General features: G+C 40.9%; 1 protein-coding gene across 4 annotated transcripts in view; it reads right to left on the reverse strand.

Annotated features, from left to right (window-relative positions):
- The window catches only part of STX5 (syntaxin 5), a 28,667-nt gene that overhangs the window by 6,807 nt on the left and 6,681 nt on the right, over positions 1-15,179 (reverse strand). For all 4 annotated transcript variants that reach the window (XM_060019071.1, XM_060019070.1, XM_060019072.1 and 1 more), the window contains 3 exons: positions 15,027-15,108; positions 14,449-14,555; positions 14,158-14,279 (listed from right to left, as the gene is read on the reverse strand). In XM_060019071.1, the coding sequence (XP_059875054.1) occupies positions 14,158-14,279; positions 14,449-14,555; positions 15,027-15,108 (311 nt within the window). The remainder of the gene's footprint in view (positions 1-14,157; positions 14,280-14,448; positions 14,556-15,026; positions 15,109-15,179) is intronic.

The raw sequence follows: 15,179 nt of genomic DNA on the forward strand, positions 1-15,179 counted from the left end.
ATTAGTGTTTTCCATTTTCTTTGGATATATACCCAGGAGTGGAGTGGAACTGCTGGACCATATGGTCGTTCTAATATTTTTACTTTTTTGAGGAAACTCCATACTGTTTCCCACAGTGGCTGCACCAATTTACATTCCCACCAACAGTGCACAAGGGTTCCCTTTTCTCCATATCCTTACCACCATTTGTTATTTGTGGTCTTTTTGATGATAGCCAGTATGACAGGTGTGAGATGCTATCTTATTGTGGTTTTGACTTGCATGTCTCTAATGATTAACAATGTTGAGCATCTTTTCATGTGCCTGTTGGCCATCTGTATGTCTTCATTGGAAAAATGTCTATTCAGGTCTTCTGCCTTTTTTTTTTTTTTTGGCCGTGCTGTTCGGCTTACAGGATCCCGGTTCCCTGACCAGGGATCAAACCTGTGCCTCCTGAATTGGGAGCACAGAGTCTTAACCACTGGACCTCCAGGGAAGTCCCTCTACTCATTTTTTGATCGGATTTTTTGATGTTGAGTTGTATGAGCTGTTTATACATTTTGTAAATTAACCCATCAGTCATATCATTTGCAAATATCTTCTATTTTGGTAAGCTATCTTTTTGTTTTGTCGATGGTTTCCTTTGCTGTGCAAAACCTTGATTTGGTCCCATTTGTTTATTTTTGGTTTTGTTTCCTTTGCTTTAGGAGATGGATGCAAAAAATATTGCTATGATTTATGTCAAAGAGTGTTCTGCCTGTGTTTTCTTCTAGGAATTTTATGGTTTCTGGTCTCACATTTAGGGTCTTTAATCCACTTTGAGTTTACTTTTTGTTTTTTTTGATGCACCGTGTGGCTTGTGGGATCTTAGTTCCCTGACCCAGGCCCCTGGCGGTGGAGGCACAGAGTCCTAACCACTGGACTGCCAGGGAATTCCCACACTTTGAGTTTACTTTTGTATATGGTGTGGGAAAATGCTCCAATTTCATTCTTTTACATGTAACTGTCTGGTTTTCCCAGCACCACTTACTGAAGAGACTGTCTCTTCCCCACTGTATATTGATGCTTCCTGTGTCATAGATTAATTGACCATAAGTGTGTGGGTTTATTTCTGGGCTTTCTATTCTGTTTCATTGATGCGTCTGTTTCTGTTTCAGTACCATAGTGTTTTGATTACTGTAGCTTTGGTACAGTCTGAAGACAGGGAGCATGACAACTCAAGCTCTGTTCTTCTTTCTCAAAATTGTTTTGGATATTGCAAGTCTTTTGTGTCTCCACAAAAGACTAAATGCCATTACTTCACAGGTGAATTCTATCAAACATTTAGAGAAGAGCTAAAACCCATCCTTCTCAAACTCATCCAAAAAACTGCAGAGGAAGGAACACTCCCAAACTCATTCTATGAGGCCACCATCACCCTGATACCAAAACCAGACAAAGATACTACAAAAAAAGAAAATTACAGACCAATAACACTGATGAACATAGATGCAAAAATCCTCAACAAAATACTAGCAAACAGAATCCAACAACACATTAAAAGGATCATACACCATGATCAAGTGGGGTTTATCCCAGGGATGCAAGGATTCTTCAATACACGCAAATCAATCAATGTGATACACCATATTAACAAACTGAAGAAAAAAACCCATATGATCATCTCAATAGATGCAGAAAAAGCTTCTGACAAAATTCAACACCCATTGATGATAAAAACTCTCCAGAAAGTGGGCATAGAGGGAACCTACCTCAACATAATAAAGGCTATATACAACAAACCCACAGCAAACATCATTCTCAATGGTGAAAAACTGAAAGCATTTCCTCTAAGATCAGGAACAAGACAAGGATGTCCACTCTCACCACTATTATTCAACAGTTTTGGAAGTCCTAGCCATGGCAATCAGAGAAGAAAAAGAAATAAAAGGAATACAAATTGGAAAAGAAGTAAAAACTGTCACTGTTTGCAGATGACATGATACTATACATAGAGAATCCTAAAGATACCACCAGAAAACTACTAGAGCTAATCAATGAATTTAGTAAAGTTTCAGGATACGAAATTAATGCACAGAAATCTCTTGCATTCCTATACACTAATGATGAAAAATCTGAAACAGAAATTAAGGAAACACTCCCATTTACCATTGCAACAAAAAGAATAAAATACCTAGGAATAAACCTACCTACGGAGACAAAAGACCTGTAGACAGAAAACTATAAGACACTGATGAAAGAAATTAAAGATGATACCAACAGATCGAGAGATAATACCATGTTCTTGGATTGGAAGAATCAATATTGTGAAAATGACTATACTACCCAAAGCAACCTACAGATTCAGTGCAATCCCTATCAAATTACCAATGGCACTTTTTATGGAACTAGAACAAAAAATCTTAAAATTTGTATGGAGACACAAAAGACCCCGAATAGCCAAAGCAGTCTTGAGGGAAAAAAACGGAGCTGGAGGAATCAGACTCCCTGACTTCAGACTATACTACAAAGCTACAGTAATCAAGACAATATGGTACTGACACAAAAACAGAAACACAGATCAATGGCACAAGACAGAAAGCTCAGAGATAAACCCATGCACCTATGGTCAACTAATCTATGACAAAGGAGGCACAGATATAAAATGGAGAAAAGACAATCTCTTCAATAAGTGGTGCTGGGAAAACTGGACAGCTACATATAAAAGAATGAAATTAGAACACTCCCTAACACCATACACAAAAATAAACTCAAAATGGATTAGAGACCTAAATGTAAAACCGGACACTATAAAACTCTTAGAGGAAAACATAGGAAGAACACTCTTTGATATAAATCACAGCAAGGTCTTTTTTGATCCACCTCCTAGAGTAATGGAAATAAAAACAAAAATAAACAAATGGGACCTAATGAAATTTCAAAGCTTTTGCACAGCAAAGGAAACCATAAACAAGACGAAAAGAGAACACTCAGAATGGGAGAAAATATTTGCAAACGAATCAATGGACAAAGGATTAATCTCCAAAATGTATAAACAGCTCATGCAGCTCAACATTAAAAAAACAAACAACCCAATCAAAAAATGGGCAGAAAACCTAAATAGACATTTCTCCAAAGAAGACATACAGATGGCCAAGAAGCACATGAAAAGCTGCTCAACATCACGAATTATTAGAGAAATGCAAATCAAAACTACAATGAGGTATCACCTCACACCAGTTAGAATGGGCATCATCAGAATATCTACAAACAACAAATGCTGGAGAGGGTGTGGAGTAAAGGGAACCCTCTTGCACTGTTGGTGGGAATGTAAATTGATACAGCCACTATGGAGAACAGTATGGAGGTTCATTAAAAAACTAAAATTAGAATTACCATATGATCCAGCAATCCCACTACTGGGCCTATACCCAGAGAAAACCATAATTCAAAAAGACACATGCACCCCAATGTTCATTGAAGCACTATTTACAATAGCCAGGTCATGGAAGCAACCTAAATGCCCACCGACAGACGAACGGATAAAGATGTGGTACATATATACAATGGAATATTACTCAGCCATAAAAAGGAACGAAATTGGGTCTTTTGTTGAGACGTGGATGGATCTAGAGACTGTCATACAGAGTGAAGTCACAAAGAGAAAAACAAATATTGTATATTAACGTGTGTATGTGGAACCTAGAAAAATGGTACAGACGAACCAGTTTGCAGGGCAGAAATTGAGACAGATGTAGAGAACAAACCTATGGACACCAAGGGGGGCAAAACGGTGGCGGGGTGGGGGCATGGTGTGATGAATTGGGAGATTGGGATTGACATGTGTACACTGATGTGTATAAAACTGATGACTAATAAGAACATGCTGTATAAAAAAATAAATAAAACTAAAAAAAAAAGACTACATGCCATTAGTTTTTGATAGGGATTGCACTGAATCTGTAGATTGCCTTGGGTAGTATGGTCATTTTAATAATATTAATTCTTCCAATCCAAGAACATGGAATATTGTTCCATCTGTTTGTGTCCTCTTCAATTTCTTTCATCAGTGTTTTATAGTTTTCCAAGTACAGGTCTTTTACTGCCTTAGATTTATTCCTTTTCTTTTTGATGTGATTGTAAATGAGTTTCCTTAATTTCTCTTTCTGATAGTTTGTTGTTGGTGTATAGAAATTCAACAGATTTCTGTGTATTAATTTTGTATCTCGCAACTTTACTGAATTTATTGATGAGCTCTAGTAGCTTTTTGCTGGCATCTTCCGGGTTTTCTATGTATCATGTCGTTTGCAAACAGTGACAGTTTTACTTATTCCTTTACAATCTGGATTCCTTTTTCTTCTGATTGCTGTGGATACAACTTCCAATACTATGCTGAATAAAAGTGGTGAGAGTGGGTGTCCTTGTTCCTGATCTCGAGGATATGCTTTCAGCTTTCCACTGCTGAGTATGATGTTAGCTGTGGGCTTATCATATATGGCCTTTATTATGTTGAGGAATGTTCTGCCCACTTTGTGAAGAGTTCTTATCATAAATGGATGTTGAATTTTGTCAAAAGTTTTATATGCACCTATTTGAAATGATCTATAATTTTTATTCTTCAATTTGTTAATGTGGTATATCACACTGATTTGTGGATTGAAACATCCTTGCATCCCTGGAATAAGCTCCCAGTTGATCATGGTGTGTATTTTTAATGTATTGGTGGATTCAATCTGCTAATACTTTGTTGAGGATTTTTGTATCTATGTTCATCAGTGATATTGGCCTGTAATTTTATTTTTTGTGATATCTTTGGTTTGGTATCAGGGTGATGCTGGCTTCGTACAATGAGTTTAGGATCACTCCTTCCTCTGCAGTTTTTTGGAATAGTTTGAGGATAGGTGTTAACTCTTCTCGAAACATTTGGTAGAATTCACCTGTGAAGCAATCTGGTCCTGGACTTTTGTTGGAAGTTTTTTAAAATTACTGATTCATTACCAGTAATTGGTCTGTTCATATTTTCTATTTCTTCCTAATTCATCTTGGGAGATTATACGTTTCTAGGAATTTGTTCTCTGCTTCTGGGTTGTCCATTTTATTGGCATATGGTTTTCACAGGAATCTCTTTTGATCCTTTGTATTTCTGTAGTATCAGTTGCAACTTCTCCTTTTTCTGATTTTATTGCCTTAGGCCCTTCCCTCTTTTCTTCTTGATAAGTTTGGCTAAAGGTTTATCAATCTTGTTTATCTCTTCTTACTTTCATTGATCTTTTCTATTTTTTTTAGTCTCTATTTCATTTATTTCTGCCCTACTCTTTATTACTTCTTTCCTCTACTAACTCTGGGTTTGTCTGTTCTTCGTTTTCTAGTTCCTTTAGGTGTAAGGGTAGGTTGTTTGAGATTTTTATTTCCTGAGGCAGGCTTCTATTGCTATAAACTTCCCTTTTAGGACTGCTGTTGCTGCATCCCACAGATTTTGGATTATTGTTTTCATTTTGTCTCCAGATAATTTTTATTTCTTCTTTCATTTCTTCAGTGATCCACTGGTTGTTTAGCAGCATATTGTTCAGCCTCCACTTGTTAGTTTTTTTTGCAGTTTTCTTCTTGTATTTGATTTCTACTCTCATAGCATGGTGGTTGGAAAAGATGTTTGATATGATTTCAGTTTTCTTAAATTTACTAACACTTGGTTTGTGGCCTAGCATGTAATAAATATATCCTGGAGAATGTTCCATATGCACTTGAAAAGAATTTGTATTCTGCTGCTTTTGGAGGAATGTTCTCTATATAAACCCATTTGGTCTAATGTGTCACTTAAGGCCAGTGTTTCCTTATTGACTTCTTGTCTGATGTGTCCATTAATATAAGTGAGATATTAAGGTTCCCTACTATTATTGTGTTAGTGTCAATTTCTTCCTTTATGTCTGTTAATATTGGCTTTATATATTCAGGTGCTCCTATGTCTGGGTGCATGTATGTTTACAATTGTTATATCTTCTTATTGGATTGATCCCTTGATCATTATGTAATGTCCTTCTTTGTCTCTTGTTACAGTCTTTGTTTTAAAGTCTGTTTTGTATGATGTAAGTATTGCTACCCAGCTTTCTTTTGATTTCCATTTGCATGGAATACCTTTTTCCATCCCCTCCCTTTCAGTCTGTGTGTCCGTCTTTAGATCTTAAGTGAGTCATACATAGGCAGCATATATATATGGGTCTTGTTTTTGTATCCATTCAGGCACTCTATGTCTTTTGATTGGGGCACTTAGTCCATTTACATTTAAAGTAATTACTGATAGGTATGTACTTACTGCCATTTCATTAGTTGTTTGGGGGTTGTTTTTGTAGTTCTTTTTGTTCCTTTTTCTTTTTTTGTTCTCTTCCCTTATGATGTGATGACTATCTTTGGTGTTACGTTTGAATTCTTTTCTCTTTTTTATGTATCTATTATAGATTTTTGGTTTATGGTTACCATGAGGTTTATATATAGCAATCTATAAATATATATATGTGGTTATTTTAAGTTGCTGATCTCTTAAGTTCAAATGTATTTTTACTCCCCTCCCCCACAGTTAGTTTTTGACATCATATTTTACAACTTTTTGTTTTGTGTACCCCTCACTTACTTATTGTAGATATGGGTGATTTTACTCTTTTTTTTTTTTTTGTGGTTCACAGGCCTCTCACTGCTGCGGCCCCTCCCATTGCGGAGCACAGGCCCCGGATGCGCAGGCCCAGCGGCCATGGCTCATGGGCCCAGCTGCTCCGCGCCATGTGGGATCCTCCCAGTCCGGGGCACGAACCCGTGTCCCCTGCATCGGCAGGCGGACTCTCAACCACTGCGCCACCGGGGAAGTCCTACTCTTTGTCTTTTAATTTTCCTACTAGTTTTGTAAATGGTTAGTTTACTACTTTTACTGTATATTTAATTTTACCAATGAGCTTTTTCCTTTCGTAATTTTCATGTTTCTAGTTGTGGCCTTTTCTTTTTTACTTAGGGAAGTCCCTTTAACATTCCTTCTAAAGCTGGTTTGGTGGTGCTGAACTCTTTTAGCTTCTGCTTTTCTGTAAAATTTTTGATTCCCTCATCAAATCTGAATGAAAACCTTGGCAGGTAGGGTGTTCTTGCCGTAGGTTTTTCCTTTTCATCACTTTAAATATATCATGTCACTCCCTTCTGGACTGCAGAGTTTCTGCTGGAAGAGTCAACTGATAGCCTGATGGGAGTTCTCTTGTACATAACTTAATTTTTCCTTGCTGCTTTTAATACTCCCTGTCTTTAATTTTTGCTATTTTAATTACAGTGTGTCTTTGTGTGGTCCTCTTCAGGTTGATGCTGTTCGGGACTCTCTAGGTGTCCCGGACCTGGATGTCTGTTTTCTTTCCCAGGTCAGGGAAGTTTTCAGCTATAATATTATGTCTCCCGACACGTTCCCTGTCTCTTTCTCCTTTCCCCTCTGGGACCCTTATAATGCAGATGTTAGTACACTAGATGTCCCAGAGGTCTCTTAAACCGTTCACTTTTTTTTTTTTCAGTTTCAGTGCTTTCCACTACTCTAATCTTCCAACTCACTGATCCATTCCTCTGTATCATTTAATCTACTGTTGATTCTTTCTAGTGTATTTTTCATTTCAGTTATATTCATCCGTTTGGTTCTTCTTTACATCTTCTAACTCTCTGTTAAGCTTCTCACTATGTTCATCCATTCTTCTCCCAAGTTCCTTGATCATCTTTATGATCATTACCTTGAACTCTTTATCACGTAGTTTGCCTATCTCCACTTCACTTAGTTTTTCTTCTGGGGTCTTAACTTGTTCCTTTGATTGGAACATGCTCCTCTGTTGCTTCATTTTGCCCAATTTGCTGTTTTTATTTTTATGTACCTGGTAGGTTCGTTATGTTTCCTGACCTTAGAGAAACAGCCTTTCGTAGGAGATGTCCTATGCATCCCAGCAGTTCACTTCCCTCTGGTCACCACAGCTATATGCTCTAGGGCTGCCCCATATTGTGTGGGCCCTTCTGCTGTGGTGGGACTGACTAGGCATAGGTGGCCCAGCAGGCGTGGCTGGCACCTGGTCTGGTTAGTTGCCAGGCTCTGCCTTGTGCAGTGGCTGCCAGCCATTGGTTTTTTTTATAAGCTCTATAGGGGGTTCCTATGAACATCCAGGCTTGGCAACCAATGGTTAAAAGGATGTTTGTTTATTTATTCAACTACTAGGTGTTGAGTCCCAGGCATTTACACAGTGCCATGAGTTCAGCTATCTTGGTCCCTCCCCCCAGCATCTGCTTTCCCAGCTCTCACCAGCTCGTCTCAAAGCCAAGTCCTATACTTATCCACTGGATCCCACTTCCTGTCACCATCTCAAGGACATAACTTAAAGATTCTTCCCCCTGCCTGCTATATTATCAATTTTTATTTCTCTGCTGGATCATTCCCATTAGAATACAAACACATGGGGCTTCCCTGGTGGCACAGTGGTTAAGAATCTGCCTGCCAATGCTGGGGACATGGGTTCAATCCCTGGTCTGGGAAGATTCCACGTGCCATGGAACAACTAAGCCCGTGCACCACAACTACTGAGCCGGTGCTCTACAGCCTGTGAACCACAGCTACTGAGCCGCGTATCACAACTACCGAAGCCCATGCGCCTAGAGCCCATGCTCCGCAACAAGAAGCCACCACAATGAGAAGCCTGCACATCACAACGAAGAGTAGCCTCCGCTCACCGCAACTAAAGAAAGCCCGTGCACAGCAACGAAGACCCAATGCAGCCAAAAATAAATAAAATAAATAAATTTATTTAAAAAAAAAAGAATACAAACATACTTTTATTTTCTCCCATTCTTTAAAAAAACAAAACAAAAACCTCTTGTCTTCCACTGGACAAACTGGGAACAATCTGAACTATGAAAATAATCATTATCCTAACTAATTGTAATATAAAACATAAATAAAAACCTTAAGCCCGTAATGATAATCAAAAACAAGGAAGAATTAAAACAAAACAAAAAACCTCCTTGGTCACTACTATGGCACCTACTCCGTAACTATTTACTCTGGAAATACAGGAAAATAATTAAGATTTATCCAGCCTGATTAAGATGAACTTCAGCTCATGCAGTTAATAAAGGAAAGCTCTTCTTTACAGAAAAAACACACCCAAATTAGATTAATTAATTCAGACCAGACAAGCATCATAACTGGCTACTAGAAACATTAGGTTAAAGGTTTTTTGGGAACAGGGTATCCCATAAATCACTTGCTGACTGCAAAGAAGAAAATGCACTTTTAAAAGGAGAGATTAGGGCTTCCCTGGTGGCGCAGTGGTTGAGAGTCCGCCTGCTGATGCAGGGAACACGGGTTCGTGCCCTGGTCCAGGAAGATCCCACATGCCGCAGAGCGGCTGGGCCCGTGAGCCATGGCCGCTGAGCCTGCGCGTCTGGAGCCTGTGCTCCGCAACGGGGGAGAGGGCACAACAGTGAGAGCCCCGCGTACCGTAAAAAAAAAAAAGGGAGAGATTTAAAAATAATAATAATAAAATAAATAAATAAATGAAAGGAGAGATTATCTGTTACCACCTTAATCAAGTGATCAAACTTGTTCTAGATAATATAGGGTCAATCTGACATTAAATGCCTCCTAATGAGATGTAATTTGTTGACATATACATACATCTCAACAAAATAAATATAGTTATAGTTGATTTTTTTTTGGCTGTGCCACATGGCTTGCGGGATTTTAGTTCTCCAACGAGAGATCAAACCCAGGCCCTTGGCAGTGAAAGTGCTGAGTCCTAACCACTGGACCACCAGGGAATTCCTATAGTTGATTATATATACATATACATATATATTCCTAAAAGAAGAAAACAGAAAGAAAAAGAGGCAGAAAAAAATCTTGAAGAAATAATGGTCAAATATTCCCTAAACTTCATGAAAGACATAAATTTACAGATTCAAGAAGCTCAGAGAACCCCAAGCAGCATAAATTCAAAGAAGGGGCTTCCCTGGTGGCGCAGTGGTTAAGAATACGCCTGTCAAGCAGGGGACACGGGTTCGAGCCCTGGTCCGGGAAGATCCTACATTCCGCGGAGCAACTAAGCCCGTGTGCCACGACTACTGAGCCTGGGCTCTAAAGCCCTCAAGCCACAACTACTAAAGCCTGTGCTCATAGAGCCCCTGCTCCACAACAAGAGAAGCCACGACAATGAGAAGCCTGCACACCGCAATGAAGAGTAGCCTGCACTCACCACAACTAGAGAAAGCCTACACACAGCAACGAAGACCCAACACAGCCCCAAATAAGTAAATAAATATATAAATAAATTCAAAGAAAACCACATCTAAGTACATAAACCATCAACTGTGAAAATCCAAATATAAGAAAAAAAAGTATTAAAAAGCAGCCAGGGACTCCCCTGGTGGCACAGTGGTTAAGAATCCACCTGCCAACACAGGGGACATGGGTTTGAGCCCTGGTCCAGGAAGATCCCACACGCTGCAGAGCAACTAAGCCTGTGTGCCACAACTACTGAGCCTGCACTCTAGAGTCCATGAGCCACAACTACTGAAGCCCACGTGCCTAGAGTCCATGCTCTGCAACAACAGAAGCCACCACAGTGAGAAGCTGGTACACCACAGCGAAGAGCAACCCCTGCTCGCTGCAACTAGAGAAAGCCCGCGCAGCAACGAAGACCCAGCGCAGCCAAAAATAAATAAATAAACTTATTTTAAAAAAAAGAAAAGTAAAAGTGGGCTTCCCAGGTGGCGCAGTGGTAAAGAATCCGCCTGCCAATGCAGGGCACATGGGTTTGAGCCCTGGTCCAGGAAGATCCCACACGCTGCGGAGCAACTAAGCCCATGCACCACAACTACTGAGCCTGCACCCTAGAGCCTGCAAGCCACAACTTATGAAGCCCATGTGCCACAACTACTGAAGCCCGCATGCCTAGAGCCTGTGCTCTACAACAAGAGAAGCCACTGCATAGAGAAGCCCGTGCACTGCAACAAAGAGTAGCCCCTGCTTTCAGCAACTAGAGAAAACCTGTGTGCAGCAGTGAAGACCCAATGCAGCCAAAAATTAAATAAGTGAATAAATAAATTTATTAAAAAAAAAGAAAGTAAAAGTATTTGTCATCAGCAGAACTGCACTACAAAAAGTACTAAGGAAAATTCTCCAGGTTAAAGGGAAGTGATGGAAACTGGATATTTGGGAAGAAATGAAGAGCACTGGAAACAGTAAATATATGAGTAAGTATAAAAGACTATTTTTTCCTCTTTATTTCTGTAAGATAAAAATTATACTATTATATTATGGAGTTTATAAAGTATGTAGATGCAACAAATATGACAACTATAACATAAAAGATGGAGGAGAGGGTTGCAAACTTCTCACATTTTATATGCATCTGACTGTGAAAAGTTAATGATGCATACTGTAATCCCTAGAGCAACCACTGGATAAAAAAAGCAATTACATATAGCTAAAATACCAACAGACAAATCTAAATGGAATTAAAAAATTTTTTTCAACTGTTCAAAAGATAGAAAAGAAGGAAGAGAGGAACAAAAAACAGAAGGGAAAAACAGGAAAAAAAAATAGTAAAATGGTAGGCCTAAATCCAACCTTAGCAAAAATTATTAACTATTAATGAACTAAATACTCCAATTAAATTCTCAGCTCTCATCTTGCTTGGCCTATAAGCAAAATTTGTCACAGCTGATTATTCTTTCCCTGAATCATTTTCTTCTCCTGGCTCCTAGGACACCACATTCATTTATTTTTCTTCCTACCTCACAAACTGTGCTCCTGTTCAGTGCCCTCCCTCAGAACTAAGAATTGAGTCCAGAAATAGCCCTGGGACTCAGTGCTTGATCCTCCTCTTTCTTAGAACTCACTTGGCCTAGTTTCAAAGTCCAATGCTGCCCACTCTTGGCCCAGACCTGTCTCCTCAACTCCTTATATCTATAGGCCTGTTCACTATCTCCACCCAGATGTCTAACAAACAAACAACTGTCCACCTCGTTGGACGTGTCCAACACAACTTATTTTGCCCCAAATCTACTCTACCCCGAGTAACCAGCCCTATTTCAAGTGAAGAGCATGAATCCCTTTGATTGCTCACATCAAAAGCCTGGAGTTATTAAAAACTCCTCTTTTTCTCTCATGCCCTGCATTCAGTTCATCAAGCAATTGATCCTATTGGTTCTACCTCCAAAATACATCCAGAGTGCAACTACGACTCATACAACCTTGGTCCCAGCAACCATCACCTCTTGCCTAGATTACTGAAAAGGCCTCTGCATCCATCTCCCTGCTTCTATCCTAGGTCCTTACAATCTGTTCTGACTACAGCAACCAAATGATTCTTTTAAAATAGAAGTCAGAGGGAATCCCCTAGCGGTTCAGTGGTTAGGACTTGGCGCTTTCACTGCGGTGGCTTGGTTCAATCCCTGGTCAAGGAACTATGATCCCACAAGCTACGCAGTGCGGCCCAAAAAATAAATAAATAAAACAGAAGTCAGATAGTACAACCGTTCATCAAAACCCTGCAGTGGCTCCCCATGTCACTCAGAGTAAATGCTAAATCCTCACACTGGCTTTAAAAGGCCCCACATGATCTGGTCTCCCATTTCCCCTCTAACCTCACCTGGTACTACTCTCCTTCTCACCTGTCCCCAGATGCAGTGGCTTCTTTGCTGTCCTTTAACTCATCAGACATATTCTTGCCTGAAGGCCTTTACACTGGTTCTTCCCTCTGCCTGGTACTCTTCTCCATATATCCACATGGCAAACTCCCTTACCTTCCCTCTTCTTGGATAGACGCCATCTTCTTAATAGCGCCTCTCTTAATAACCATCCTATTTAAAATTACAACTTGCTCCTCCAAACCTAGAACTCCTGATTAGTTTACCCTACTCTAATTTATGGATTTATCACTGGGCAAAAATATATACTGGACCATTTACTTATTTTGTATATTTTAACTTATCTGTCTCCCCTACTACAATGTATATTCCCCAAGGGGAGGGTTCTTTGTCTCTTTCATCCTCGACTGTATCTCCATAACTGACTGAATGAATGCTAAGTGCCAAAGAGGAGCAGATAAAATGCCTCGTGCAGTAGCAGGGGGCACCAGGAGAGCAGAGAGGCCTTCCCGTGCCTTCCCGTGGGCTCTGCCTACCTCCCTCCAGTCTTATCTTGTACCTGTCTCTTCCTGTTCATTGCTTTCCAGCTACACTGGCCTTCTTGATTCTTTTTTCTTTTAATTTAAAAAAAAAAATAATTTATTTGGTTGCGTTGGGTCTTCCTTGCTGCACGCGGGCTTTCTCTAGTTGCATCGAGCGGGGGCTATTCTTCATTGCAGTGTGCAGGACTCTCATTGCAGTGGTTTCTCTTGTTGTGGAGCTTGGGCTTTAGGTGCGCAGGCTTCAGTAGCTGTGGCACGTGGCCTCAGTAGTTGTGGCTCGCGGCTCTAGAGTGCAGGCTCAGTAGTTGTGGTGCACATGCTTAGTTGCTCCATGGCCTGTGGGATCTTCCTGGACCAGGGATTGAACCCATGTCCCCTGCATTGGCAGGCAGATTCTTAACCACTGTGCCACCAAGGAAGTCCCTTGATTCTTTAATACAGCAAGACTGTCCCATCGTAGGGCCTTTGCTCTAGCTGTCCACACTGCCTAGACAACTCTTACCCTCTCCTTTGCATGGTTGGATCCCTCTTCTTTGCATGGTTGGATCCTTCCTGTAGTTCATGTCTCTGCTTAAATATCAAGTCTTCAGAGCAGCCTTCCCTGCCACCCAATCTGATATACCTCCTCCATCACTTTCCGAACACCTCGTCCTACTTTAATTCTCAGTATAGCCCTTATCAGTACCTGAAAATTTCTTCTCAATTCTTTTTAACAGCTATCCTCACCCACACTATTAAATTCCATACTACAAAGTAAGCTCCACAAAATAGACTTAACTGTGCTGTTGATCACCGTATCCCCAGCACCTAGGACAGTGCTTGACAAGGAACAGGTGCTCAGTTAACACTTGTTGAGTGGATGGAGGCAGGTGAACTTGACCCTGTGGGTGGACAGGATTCACTCTTCTCTTCCAAAGGGCATCAAGCTGTCCCTGGGGACCTTTAGGATGCCAATCCACGGGGAAGAGAAGGCTCCTGTTTTTGAAGTTAAGGAGAGAAAGAATCTCACCTCTGAATGGTTTCTTCCTGTTCCTTAACCATGTGTGCCAACTGCTGGAAGATGGAGCCCAGCTCAACAATTGTGGACTCAATATTCTGCATGGTGTCTGCCCGGCTCTGGATGTAGGAATCCTTCAGAGGAGAGACAGCATACATGAGCACTGGGAGCTTCTGCAGGGGAGGGCCTGCCTCTTTAGGACCCTCCACTTTGCCATTCCACCCATGGCACATTCCAAACACTTGCTTGTGACCACAGAGGAAAACAGAGGAGCAACTCCTCCCAAGCTCAGAGCGTGGATACCTGCTCATCAATGAGCTGCAGCTGCTGGCTGGTCCTAGAGTCCATCATGTCAATGGCCACGTCCCCAGAGGCTCGAGACTCCGCCCCCAAAACCACAGCACCGCCCCCTGGGGGAAGAAAGACGACATGGCACTTCTTAGTGGTTAAAAGGTTCAAAGCCCACATGCTCTGGATTTGAATCCCAGCTCTGGCACTTACTAGCCTTGTGACCCTGGACAAGTCATTTAACCTCTCTGAGCCTCAGTTTCCTCACCTGTAAAATGGGGGATAACAATAGTTGCTTTCTCAAAAGGTGGTTGTGAAAATTAAATGACAGAATGGGAATACAACGAGTAAGTGCAAAAAAAGTTAGAAACTGTCATTCTTCTGAACATGATTGAATTCACCCCCAACACTGAGAATGCTGGAGACTAGGCGTGGCTCATAAATCCCAGCAATCAGGTCTGACCTCTAAGAGACAAAGCCTAGCAACCTCCTTGGCCCTCCATTCTCCTACCCAACCCCTGCCTTTGGAAGATACCAGAACTGGAGTAACTAAGCCTTATCCCTCAGGGCTCCCTGTATTGCCTGTGACTTACCTAGGTGGTTGGGGGCAAGGGGCAGGGCTGACACGGGTGCCCGGGAGAACTGCTCCCGCCGGCTCCTCTGCTGCTTCAGGTTCTAGGGTTGGGGAAGAAATGCAAAGGTCCTGAGGCCGCTGGAAAGCGGGCACATTAAAGAGATTCCTCCTG

Source organism: Delphinus delphis, chromosome 8 (assembly GCF_949987515.2).
Source record: "Delphinus delphis chromosome 8, mDelDel1.2, whole genome shotgun sequence".
Classification (NCBI taxonomy): Eukaryota; Metazoa; Chordata; class Mammalia; order Artiodactyla; family Delphinidae; genus Delphinus; species Delphinus delphis.